Source organism: Crinia signifera, chromosome 3 (assembly GCF_055691185.1).
Source record: "Crinia signifera chromosome 3, ASM5569118v1, whole genome shotgun sequence".
Classification (NCBI taxonomy): Eukaryota; Metazoa; Chordata; class Amphibia; order Anura; family Myobatrachidae; genus Crinia; species Crinia signifera.
This window is the reverse complement of record NC_139219.1, coordinates 169,129,215-169,142,405: the sequence shown is the minus strand read 5'-3', so window position 1 is coordinate 169,142,405 and position 13,191 is coordinate 169,129,215. Positions and strand designations below refer to the sequence as shown.

At 43.5% G+C, this 13,191-nt stretch overlaps 1 protein-coding gene and 1 pseudogene across 1 annotated transcript in view; both read left to right on the top strand.

Moving 5' to 3' along the window:
• The window catches only part of LOC146062941 (uncharacterized), a 178,428-nt gene that overhangs the window by 37,305 nt on the left and 127,932 nt on the right, over window positions 1–13,191 (top strand). The window contains exons 12-14 of the mRNA XM_083174951.1: window positions 1,846–1,978; window positions 8,560–8,766; window positions 12,587–12,779. Coding sequence (XP_083031077.1) covers window positions 1,846–1,978; window positions 8,560–8,766; window positions 12,587–12,779 — 533 coding nt within the window. The remainder of the gene's footprint in view (window positions 1–1,845; window positions 1,979–8,559; window positions 8,767–12,586; window positions 12,780–13,191) is intronic.
• LOC146065445 (5S ribosomal RNA) lies at window positions 7,597–7,714 on the top strand (annotated as a pseudogene).

Here is a 13,191-nt window from a genome sequence, read left to right as displayed (position 1 = left end):
TCCCACCCGCGGGCGGCAGTGTCCCGCGGTGTGGGGGGGCTGTTGGGAGTCCCCCCCTGTCAGCTGCTAAGCAGCAGGGAATAAACGCTGTGCGCATGCGCACAGCGTCTATTCCCGCAGCCAGGGGACTGGGGGCATGGCTAGAGGCTCACAGAGCCTCTGGGTCATGCCCCCATAGCGGCAAAATGGGGGCGTGGCCTCGCGGGGGAGCCATGAGTATAGGCCACGCCCCAAATTAGGCCACACCCCCGAAAATTTTGGCGCGCCTTCGGCGCGCAGCAGCAGCGTCCCGCCTGCTGGGCTACTAAAGTTGGGAGGTATGTATTCCGGTAGTGCAGTAGACTCAGAAAGAAGGGGGCCTACACAGACCCTGCACACTGCCCTACCTTCTTTTAATTTGCCGCTGCTTGATGGTACTCATTAATTTGGTACAAATAGTATACTGATAATCATTAAAAACGGTGGTCACTACTGATTCATGCAACCTAATTCCCCCACTTATGTCTGTGCTATAGTAATGTCGTTTCTGCAATTTCTATGCATTTCAGAATATTTTTATTTTTCAATGATGTATCCTGAGGTATCTTGCATTTATGTTGTACAAAGTCAAACACATGAAATAAGCACAAATATATTTTATTTGTGCATAAAAAAAGGTTTCAAAACATGTAACAAAGTTTGTGAACAATCTCAGATATGGAATATAAATGCCAAGCAATCATTTTTTTTGTACATATTTAGTGCCAGTTACATATAATGTACCCAGTAGTGCTGTTACAGATGTCCCCAGTAGTGTTTTTTTCACTTTCTGGAATGTATGGTTTTCAGAATAATTTGGATAGCGGATATTTTGATAAGGGATACTCAACCTTTAGCAAACAGTCATATTTTTAAGGGTCGTGAAACAGGTTTTTTTTTTTATTTTGTACTTAATACGCTTAGTTTGTCTTTGTGTGTAGTTCTAATTTCCTTTTACATTGTAAGTAGGACTTTTTAATAACACTGCCCAGACGTGCTATATTGTAAATGTTAGTATTTACTATTATCACTGCAAAGCTATTGGTTTAAATTAGTAGTTGTGAAATTACAGTGACGTAAAGAAAGGGTATTTACTTCTGTTGTCGAACTGGACACATATACACACTTACTAACATCAGGGGCCAAATGTAATAGGGTGAGAGTTTCAGAAAGTGAGAGATTTTGGGAGAGTTTTCCCATGTTTTTTAAAGCAGCAATCAATTACATGGCAAAATCAACTTGGTTTTGCAGTGTAATTGATTGCTGCTTTAAAAAACATGGGAAAGCTCTCCCAAAATCTCTCACTTTCTGAAACTCTCACCCTATTACATTTGGCCCCAGATGTTTGGCGATCGGGACTCTCGCAGGTCTCTGCCCAAAAAGGGATGGGCCTCAGGTAAATGGGGTGTGGCCTCAGGTAGGGGTGTGGCAGGGGGAATCAAATGTTCCCCTAACTTTCCCCCTAACTGGGCACTGCAACTCGCAGGTGGGTCATTATGATTTAAATGTATATTCCATCCAACTCTACAAGAAGGGATTTATTGGGATTTATGATGAGTGACTGTGGCCCTCCAGCTGTTGTGAAACTACAAGTCCCATCATGCATTGCCAAAGTTTTGCTAGTAGGGAATGCTAAAACTATGGCAAGGCATGCTGGTATGTGTAGTTTCACATCAGCTGGAGTGCCACAGTTTGGCCCTGTTTGATCTATACTGTACAGTATACGGATAGTCTGTTAAACCTGTGAGCACTGAGAATGAGTTTTGATTTTGACAAATCCATATTTCATTGCATGAATTTGCTTATTTCCTATGTTATTTCAATAAGGTACAATTACCAGAACACTCTGCAACTACTGGGCTTAGATGAGGCAGAAGATAACAGTAAAGACCCTGTAATGATGAAAGGCGCTTACTTATCCCTTCTCTACTTGCGTCATCTTAGGCTGAGAGAACTTCAGGTAATCTCCCTTTTTCATGTAATGTAGAACGTTTTCAGACAGGGCGATATGTGGTGACATTAGATACTACTCATAGATAATCATGTAAATTCAACTAAGTCATTGACTTTTCGTCAAGGAACCAAATGTGCACACTTCCCTTAAGGTGGATACACAAGGACTCTTTTGTACATTCTGTTTAAATGGCTGGAAACGCAGAGCTAAACAAACCACATTTGCAGACTGTTGTACTCCCAAAAAAAGTAGCCAGCATTTACATTCTATTCCATGCATAGACCAGAGTTCAGTACAGTAAGTAAGCATTTTAGATAGTTTAACGTTAAATAAACAGGTTCTGTGTATTTAGTCTGATGTGCCTTATGAAGGTTGGAGAACCCTTGTGACAGATGTGTGATGATCAAACATTCACTTATGATTTCTCAAGCATGTGCTTCATAGTGTCACGTAACGATAACTCATATGCATTTTCTAGTTTACTTAGGTCACTAAGTAATTATTTTATTAAACATTCTTTCCAAATGGCTACATAAATGAAAAAAAAGGGATGTACTGTAGTTAATATCTTTGCAGTTGAGATCCATTCCCGGCAGTCAGACTGCTGATAAAAACAACGGTATTGTTGTCTTCTTTTAGTTTCTGTATTATTTGGTTGTATACACTTTTTTTGTCTCTGCTGTTTAGGAAAATATATGGAGTCATATGTAATAGTGACCAAGGTCGCTAAATGTACGGAATGTCCTTTTTTTTTTTTTAATGGCAAAACATACGAAGTAGGCCGGTATCCCGCAACTCCAGCTAACTCGGAAACTATGACATACAGTATGCTCCATGAACTTTGGGCCCAATTCAGACCTGATGGCTGGGCTGCTTCTTTTTGTAGCCAAGCGTTTGGAAGTAGGGTGTGATGTCCATGGTGTGTGTGTCCCTCCCCCATATATGTATATTACTGTACACCAACACATGCGGGCAGGTGTTGGACCATTCAATCACCATTCAACACAGCTCTATGTAGTTAAGACATTTTAACACATTTTCAATGTTTTCTTTGTTCCTCAATAGACTAAACCTCACATTAACACTGACAGATTTATTTTGAATCAATACCTGGTCAATATGTATATGGGAGCAGTAGTTAAACTCTATTACAATATTTGAATACAGTGGATTTCAAACTTTTTCTGGGTAGACATTGCAATAGAATTGGAACTGTGCAGAGACAAACCATCACTGTTCAGGGGCAGCCAGTGACTGGTTCTGAGATCAGAGCCGCTCATTCAGTGCAGGATGATTGGGAGAACCCCCTTCCTACCTTCTGGGACAGCACCAGCTAATGGTCTCTGTGCAGCCTTTACTCAACTGTCCAGCAGCCCACACTCCTCATCTCAGGAATGGTCATGTATCTTAAAAGATTTTTTGGAAGAATTTTTGAGAATCAGTAATTAATATGTGTCCAGAATTAAAGGGATGAGGTGGTAACCTTAAAAGCAGGGTTTCCTACCCGACCCTCTCCTTCAGGGAGAAAGTGCTCTGTTCCTGGACTTCCCTGGTAATGTATGATTGCCAGCACCTATGGGGAAAGAATTTCCCCTGCAAGAGGAAAAAGAGGTGGCGCGTAAACGTGAGGTATCCCACCTAGCATCTGCTGGGGTTTCAGGTTAGTCAGGCCTGAAATATGAAAAGCAGAAAAAATGGGGGTGGGGGGTAGCCACGCTGACAACTCTTAAACAATAAAATGTATTGGATTGATTTTACAATGTAATTTAAATTTAATATGTAAAAATCTATGGCCTACTACTAAGGTGGACGGTAATTTAATCCTCTATGCATTGACTCTGGTATTGGCCTATAATCATTCTGAGGCATAATAGCAACAGACAGCCCCAATTACTACCTCTTTCGTGTGAGGCTTCATTTCTTTAAGCATATGCATTATAAGCTTATCAGCTTTTTTTTTTTACCAGGAATGTGGTTTATAATAGTTGCTCACTATTGTATTTTTATATATTAAATATTATATATTAAATTTTATTACATTGTAAAATCAGTAAATTTGCGAGAAGGATTGGCACTGGTTTGACGTAATCAATTGAAATTTATTATACCTAAATAATCGAAAAAAACAACATAATTACTGCTTGTTAGAAAAGATTTTTTGCAGTATTAGGTTGGTGGTGCTCCCAAAAGGATGTTCAGTGATTAGACTGAAAAAAAAGGGGGGTCACGAAGATGACCACAAGGGAACATTAGTGAGGTTTTTGGGGCACACTTGAAAAAATAATGATAATAACGAGTGATTGGTGTATTGAATAATGAGTGTAATAAAGCTTAACTTTTATTAGGATTGCTACTAAAAAAAGGGGGAGACACTAAAAATAAACGATATGGATATATAAATCCAAAGGCTAATTGCCAAACAAGGGTCCTTGGTACAATTCACAAAGTCAGCGCAATGTTAGGATAGATATACACTGTACCTGTAAAGTCAACGCTTATAAACGGATATGATTTAAATAATTAATTAACACCGATGTGTGGATTAGTTGGTACAGGTATGAATTTAAGGATGCTTAACACACTTCATGAACAATAATACTTCAAATCTAAAGATGGAACCTCCGTCGTATTCAAGTATTGGTGGGTCACAGCATGAAATATGGGGGAGTGCAAAAGAGTTGAAGGTTTAGAGAGTGTAAAGGATAAAGGGTATAGAAAGCTTGGGCTGGGTCCAGAAGGTGATCCCCTGTTTGCCTGATAATTACAACACCAGGTATTCCCAGTGAGTCTTCCCACAGGTACTAACCGGGCTCGTCACTGCTTAGCTACTGAGATCGGGATGGGTTCAGGCGATCCAGTGAGGAATGGTAGTAATATTGGCAGGATAAAGGGGCACCAGCATTGTAGCCCAAGTGAAAGTAGGGTGCTTCTGCTTTCAGTGGCGTATATCAGTGGTCCACCCTGTTGCTTACCTGCATTGCAGGGGGGACAGATTTAATGCGACTGATGAGAGAGCACTGAGATAAAGGTTTAGCATCAAAGAGGGGTTGGTGTCAATAATGCGGACCCTTACTTCTGCTGTCCACCATCTACTGATGGTATCAAATGATGGATGAGAGACTAAAGGGGCGCTGACCCTTCCCCGGAAATACGAAAGGATGACTCGGGTAAAGCAACACACGATGATGTCGCCAGAGGTGTGATATAGATAAATTTAAGTGGCAGGAGTTTGTAATCCGAAAGTGGTGTTTTGTATCCTCATTGGTGGTTCACGTTAGTCATAATTCCGACTGGGGCTATTGTGACACCTTGAGGAAGTTTTTGCTGAGTTGTCCAGTCTGTATACATCACAGACAGATTTGGGGATTTGTGGCTGCCATTAACTTAGAAATTAATGACCAGACGTACTGAGCATTGGAGGCTGTGAAGATGTAGACAGAATATATGGTATATAAGTCATATAATACATATAATACAATACAACAGTTCCAGATGTAACTTTGTGTGGTATTGGTTGATCAATACCATAAGTCGGCTAGTAGCTATGATCAAGTATGATACTCTGTGAGTCAGCCTCTGAAACGGTAATTAACAAATAGCTTTAACCAGGGCTTAAAGTGGGCCTAGAGAGGTGGTGGAACTCATTTCCCACTGACACTGATCCCCATCCCCCCCATTAGGAGGAGTCCGGGCCAGTGCTAGGGTTTTTGACCCTCTCTGAAAACTATAAATGTGTGCTGTTCCTCCCCTAAAGGTATAATGATCCCACAAGGAAAGGGTGTGGTCACACAATAGTAACTCCAATTAATATTGCGCCACACAGTAGCATAATAACATTCACATTAAACCGCATGTAGTGCCCATGATTTATTTTACATCACATAGTAGTGCCCCTTATACACATAATGTCCATAGTAGTGTTGCTTATACACATCTGTCTCTGTTACTCTAGCACAGTGGTCAGGGAACTCGGTCCTCATTACCCCACACAGTGCATGTTTTGCTGGTAAACCAGCAGGTGCACAGGTGTACTAATTACTCACAGACACATTTTACAAGGTCTGCAGGTGGAGTTAATTATTTCACTTGTGATTCTGTGAGGAGACCTCCAAAACATGTACTGTGTGGGATAATGAGGGCCGAGTTCCCTGACCACTGCACTAGCAGCTCACTGTCCATGTCCCTCAGCAGTCACATACCCTGTGTTCTTCCAGTAGCTGCCCCATCTCTGAGTCCCTCCATCCCCTTCTCACCCAGTTGTCAGCTAGCACGGAGCCTGTTCCCCTTATTGGCTCTACTTCTCTTCGGCAGCAGTGATGGCATGACATCATATACCCGATGCCAAAAAAAAAAAGTCGCTGGGACCAGCCTTTTCTGTTGGAATTACTGTTCAGGGCTGTGGTAGAGGGGGAACTCAGTTCCCCCTACTATTAGAGGTGGTGGAACTTAGTTCCACCCAGTTCCCCCTCACTTTAACCCCTGGCTTTAACTGACGATAGTATTTGTACTGCCTGGTCTCAGAAATATAACATGTACATGAAGCAGAGACTAAGAAGGGAATCAATGCAGTTACTCACTACGGGAATCATGCAGCAGGTTAATTAGTGATTATAATATGATCAGCACACCGTGCCGAATGACAGGAGCCTTTCAGGAATAAATACAAGTGTCCTGTAGAACAATGGTACAGTACTCTGATAGCGAGTGTTTGGCAGGTTAGATAAGAGATGCGGCACACAATGCACGTTTAACAGGAGCCGTATAGCATAAAGCAGAAACTATGAAATGGTGATAACCGTTAAAGAGTTGTCAGGTAATTACGTTTGGCAGGTTAGATAGAAAATGCGGCGCACAATGCATGTTAACAGGAGCCATGTATACAGTATCTACAGAAATCAGGTGGAGTAGTAAGTGACCCAACTGTTATTAAATGACAAATGCAAAAAGCGGTGTTGGGCTTTAGAAAATCGGCGGCCTGAATGTAGTGGCAGAGGCCGCTTGCACAAAAGACTGCAGGTGTAGTTTAATGAAATACACAGACCAGCCGCTGGTGAATCAAAGGTGCGGCGCTAGGTTCTGTGATGCGGCGTCTGGTGCCTAAGTGGCACAAGCCGTTTCAACAAAGGGGTATAAACGATACAAATGATAATGCAAATGATACAAGTGGCAGGTCCGACAATAGGCTCCCCAGCCTAGGCTCCCCACCATGACACCTATGGTGACTAACGTGAACCACCAATGAGGATACAAAACACCACTTTCGGATTACAAACTCCTGCCACTTAAGTTTATTTATATCACACCTCTGGCGACATCATCGTGTGTTGCTTTACCCGAGTCATCCTCTCGTATTTCCGGGGAAGGGTCAGCGCCCCTTTACTCTCTCATCCATCATTTGATACCATCAGTAGATGGTGGACAGCAGAAGTAAGGGTCCGCATTATTGACACCAACCCCTCTTTGATGCTAAACCTTTATCTCAGTGCTCTCTCATCAGTCGCATTAAATCTGTCCCCCCTGCAATGCAGGTAAGCAACAGGGTGGACCACTGATATACGCCACTGAAAGCAGAAGCACCCTACTTTCACTTGGGCTACAATGCTGGTGCCCCTTTATCCTGCCAATATTACTACCATTCCTCACTGGATCGCCTGAACCCATCCCGATCTCAGTAGCTAAGCAGTGACGGGCCCGGTTAGTACCTGTGGGAAGACTCACTGGGAATACCTGGTGTTGTAATTATCAGGCAAACAGGGGATCATCCTCTGGACCCAGCCCAAGCTTTCTATACCCTTTATCCTTTTACACTCTCTAAACCTTCAACTCTTTTGCACTCCCCCATATTTCATGCTGTGACCCACCAATACTTGAATACGACGGAGGTTCCATCTTTAGATTTGAAGTATTATTGTTCATGAAGTGTGTTAAGCATCCTTAAATTCATACCTGTACCAACTAATCCACACATCGGTGTTAATTAATTATTTAAATCATATCCGTTTATAAGCGTTGACTTTACAGGTACAGTGTATATCTATCTTAACATTGTGCTGCCCTTTTTTGCCTGTTCTGGTCCGATCCTGATCCGAAGTGCGGCCCCGCGGGTCGGTTGGTCGTTATTCAGATCCTACCTGCAGCAGGTAGGATCTGAAAACGACCATACACCCGGGTGCGGGTCGCGATCAGATCAGAACCCGCTCACGGTGCACATCGTGAGCGGGTCGTGCGCTCCGCGTGATTGTGAGCAGGTCACCCTGGTGTGTACCGGGCATAAGAGTAGTCATCGCTGCTAATGCGCCCCCCCCACACACCATTTTTTCATCACCTGTGGGGAGTTAGTTAATGGATAGGAAAGGTGTTTCACCCCTGGTGATGGGAATCCTACATTACCAGGGAAGTCAAGGAACAGAGCATTTTCTCCCTCATGGATAGAGACAGGTAGGCAACACTGATTTAATAGAATATTAAAGAGCTATACAGTGAACACTCCTACTGATCAAAGTATTAGTCTGAGTTTATGGATTATCGATGTAGTAATCTAGTGGTTGCTGTACATATTATAGTGATCTTGATAGTTTTTATTTCAGCGTGTCTGCCTTGGATTCCTAAACTATTTCCGATCCCTGGAAAGAACTCTGACGATCGACACCTGCTGTCTCCATAGTAATTCTGGTAACCTGGTGCGCAGCACAGGTGAAGAGACTTGCTGGATAAGTGCTGTTCAGGGTGGGTCTGGTATGTCAGGAGGACTTGGATCTCATCAGTATATGCACCAAACTCCAGCTGACTTCAAGGTATGCTTCAGTACAGGTGTACTGCATAAATGTGTTTTTGTCTGTGCTTTGGCATTTTATTTGTATTTTATCTATTTCCATAGTTGTGTGTAGAGTTTTTGGGGAGAGTGTCTGACATAACTAGAGCCCTACATACATAGGCGAATCTAGAGTTATGGTAATGGGTGGTCCCAGATCTAGACACAATAGCAGGGAGAGGTGTAGCCGCGCTGGAAAAATGGGGCATGGCCTCATGGGAAAGAGGCGTGTCATCACAATAAGGGGTGTGGTATTACACTTTAGACCATACACAGTAATGCCCATTACACATTTTAGCAAACTCCATAATACCCATTACACATAAAGCCACACGCCTTAATGCCAATTACACATAAGGCCACACACCATAATGTCCATTACACATTGTGCCACACATCATAATGCCCATTACATACTATATAACAAACTGTAATGCCCATTACATATTTGCCACATAAGTGCTGATTACCTACGTGCTCATTGCTAGGGTTTTTTTGCTTGATGGCACCATAGTACCCATTACACATGATGCCGCACACCATAGTACCCATTACACATGATGCCGCACACCATAGTACCCATTACACATGATGCATCGGACCATAGTACCCATTACACATGATGTTGCACACATAATGTCCCTTACACATGACGCAGCGCAGAGCACGCTCCCACTCCCCTACTGGTGTCCCCAGTGGACATTTAAAATATTGTGCACGCTGTTGTTGTGCGTGACGTCGGGAGAGCACACCGGGCACCGGCACCACATGATTAAAGGGGGGGGCGGGCTGAGGTGAAAGCGTGGAGAAGAATTGGAGCGGAAGCTGCAGGGGTGACAGTCATTGACAGCTGGGCAGAGAGCAGGGGGCTGCCCGGCTGTATTCAGAGCACTGCAGGTCACGGCTGTTTAAAATAATACCCCTTTCACAACAGAAAATGCAGGGATTTACCTGGGAATATGGTCCCAGGATCATGCAGGGACATTCCCAGGCTGACCCCTTATACACCAGCCTAGTCCCTGCATTTTCTGGTGTGAGGGGGAGAGACAGCCACTCCCCTCTCCCTACCCCCCTTTAACCAACCAGCTATATCTTCGGAACCAATTGACCCATTTACATGAGATCAGTATCATATTGAAGAACTTTTGAGTTGGCTTCGAATGATTTTGGTCCCGTGAAACTGGGCTGTTTGGTTCCAGAGAAATCTGCCCTCAAAGAACATAAACAGTCATGAAATTACATTTAAGAAATGGAAAAAAAAAAGAAAACGGTTTAACCTCAATATCACTGGAACCAATTAACCCATATGGATCCAGCCTGGTATCAGATTTAAGGCCCAGCGATTTGGGTTCGACTGAGATCAACCTCGAGCTTCAATAATGCTGAAGGGGGAACTGGCAGCCGTTGGGTGGGGGTCGGAATTAGCGGGTCCCATGTTATCCTATAGGGAAAACGTTCCAGGTTTGCCTGGCAGTATCTCCGGTTCGCAGGGGGCTAGAGACACGGGGCTAGGCTCGTTGGAAAGCTCCATCCCTCAGCTACAAAATGGGCTAATGGGTGGTCCAGTGCACCCCCGGACCACCCCCTAGATTCGCCTATGCCTACATAGCCACACTCACTTCCAGCACATTTCTCACTTCCAAGGGGCTGGCTGATTACATGGTGCCACTGGATGGGAGTCACTGTACATGACCAGGATACAATGGGGAAGATGTACTAAGCCTGGTAAAGTGATAAAGCAGTGTTAAAATGGAAAGTGATAACGCACCAGACAATCAACTCCTAACTATAATTTTTCAAACACAGCTGATTGGCTGGTGTGTTATCACCTTCTGCTTTATCACTTTACCAGGCTTAGTACATCTTCCCCAGTGTCTGGTATTGAGGGTAAGGGTCATTGGTTTGACACATATTAGATCAACATTCATTGGTTCAACATGGCTTTGGTCGACACATGCAATAAGTTGACAGGGATGGTTTGTCTACACAAGCATGGCTAGGTCAACAGTGAAAAGGTCGACATGAGCTTTTTTTTATTGTTTTTTTTTGTCCTGAATGTCGACATGGTCAACATGAACACTGTCAAAGTGTACCGTGTCCCCTGGCATGGCTGTGCTTGCCATATAACTTATACCATTATTGCATGCATAAGTGGTGTCTGCAGGTGCACATTCTGCACATGCCATGTTCATGTCTACTAGTATTATTAGCTGCAGGCAATTTATGGCATCAATATATGATTTCTGTGGACAGAGGAAACACAATGGCACACACAGAGTGTATGGGCCCCCTGTGACTAGTTATATTGGGTAGTTGTCCAATAAATATCACTTAAAGAGGGAGATGGATCAAATGTGGAGAGAAAGTGGAAAGTTGCGCATACAAACCAATCCATTACAAGCTGTGCTAGAAAAAAGCTATAACTAATGTATCTTGATATATTTCCCCCCGATATGTTTTAAATAACTTTGTTTGGATATTATTCATGACCATGGCTCATACAGTAGTTTGTCTAATGACTCTAATAAAACTAAGTTATAAGGTTAATTGCAACCTGGGATGTATCTAGGCAACACAACATATGCAGAGGCCCCATCTGCTGCTCAATGGTACAGAAGTTCACACAAAAGCATTGGACAGGCAAGAACAGTGGTAGCCAACCCTAGCCCTCGAGAGCTACCAACAGTTCACATTTTCCAGACAACCTAGCTGCTGCACAGCTGCACTCATTAATCACTGACACATTTTAAAAGATCCACAGATGGAGCTAATTAGCTCACTTGTGATTCTGTGAGGAGACCTGCAAAACATGCACTGTTGTTAGCTCTCGAGGACTAGGGTTGGCTACCCCAGGGCAAGAATAACAGTCCACCCCTCACCTGTAGAGGACAAGCACCATTGCAAGGGTACAGGGGAAACCCCCGGTTGGCTCTACTGTATGAGGCCCCACCCTCTCCTTTAAGGATCATGTTTCAGACTGTGTTCTTATACATTATACATATGTTACACTATACTGCACAGGACTATGGTATATTTTCAACAGCGCATTGCTGTTGTTAATAAGGTGCATTATCATGCATGTGATAGCATTATTTACTATATGATAATGCACCTTATTAACAACAGCAATGCGCTGTTGAAAATATACCATAGTCCTGTGCAGTATAGTGTAACATATGTATAATGTATAAGAACACAGTCTGAAACATGATCCTATAGTCTATATACATATTTATAAAGGGCCCAGACCATGCACTCTCTAATGGATAGCCAAGCCTCTGTGTTGGCTGACCACACCCATTGGTTCCTATCACGGCATTCCCCTGGGCCCTTCATACACAGTCTAACACTGCCCAAGGGTGTAGCTATAGTAGGTGCAGAGGGTGCAGCTGCTATGCGGGACAGGCCGCTTCCCTTGGTTGCAGGTATACACTGCCACCAAAAGGGAGGGGCTGGTACTTATTTTCTGTGCCCCACCTCTACACTCCATCCTCTGATTCCCCCCTTAGCTGTCAACAGCAGCTTCTTCTTTACCAAGCTAGCACACGGTCTCTATGTGGCTGGGGAGTTTAATGCATGTGCGTGAAGTGGGGGGATAGCACTCACAGATTGTGCCCCTCTGGATTTCTTCCTGGCTGATTGCCTCTCTGATTTTGTTTTTGTTATAAGGGGCATGGCCACACCTCACAGGCCACACAATAAAAATTACCTTAACACAGCAAACCTCTTTGTGGCTGTACAAGCATATAGAATAGAACTCATGCAAAACATTGGATTTAACTGTCATTTATCTCCCCATCCAGGTACACAGTGCACAGTTCATGGAGTTTTCCGAGGTAGAAAATCATGATGATTACTACAGAGTTGAAGATGGGATTGTCCACACTCAGGATCAGAAAGGAGCATTTATCATGTACGATGCAGCACTTGAAGATCTACATGAGATACAAGAACAAATACTGCTTCTAACAACCCTCATTATAGAGAGGGAAAAAAGTAAGACAACAACCAAACCAGGGGTAGGCAACACGTGGCCCTGCTGCTGCTGTGCACATACACATCCCAGTATTCCGTGCCGCAGTTTTGATGTTAGGACATGCTAAAACTGGGGCATAACATGCTGGGATGTATAGTTGCATGTTACCTGCAGGTTTCCTACCCTGAACTAATCCATGGCAATATTTCCACATTGGGTCCGATTCATATCTGATCGCACTGCTGCAAATTCACAGGCTGGCTATTATTGATAGGCTGCACAAGCATACAGCCGTGGTATACACGTGCAAGGCCATGCTGCGATGAAAGCCTGCTACTTTTTTAATAGCTGGCTGTTCACAAGGTGATTGACATGAAGCCACCATTTGGGGAAGCTAACCAGCTGTGAGTGAAAATGCAGGCGTGCCCAGGC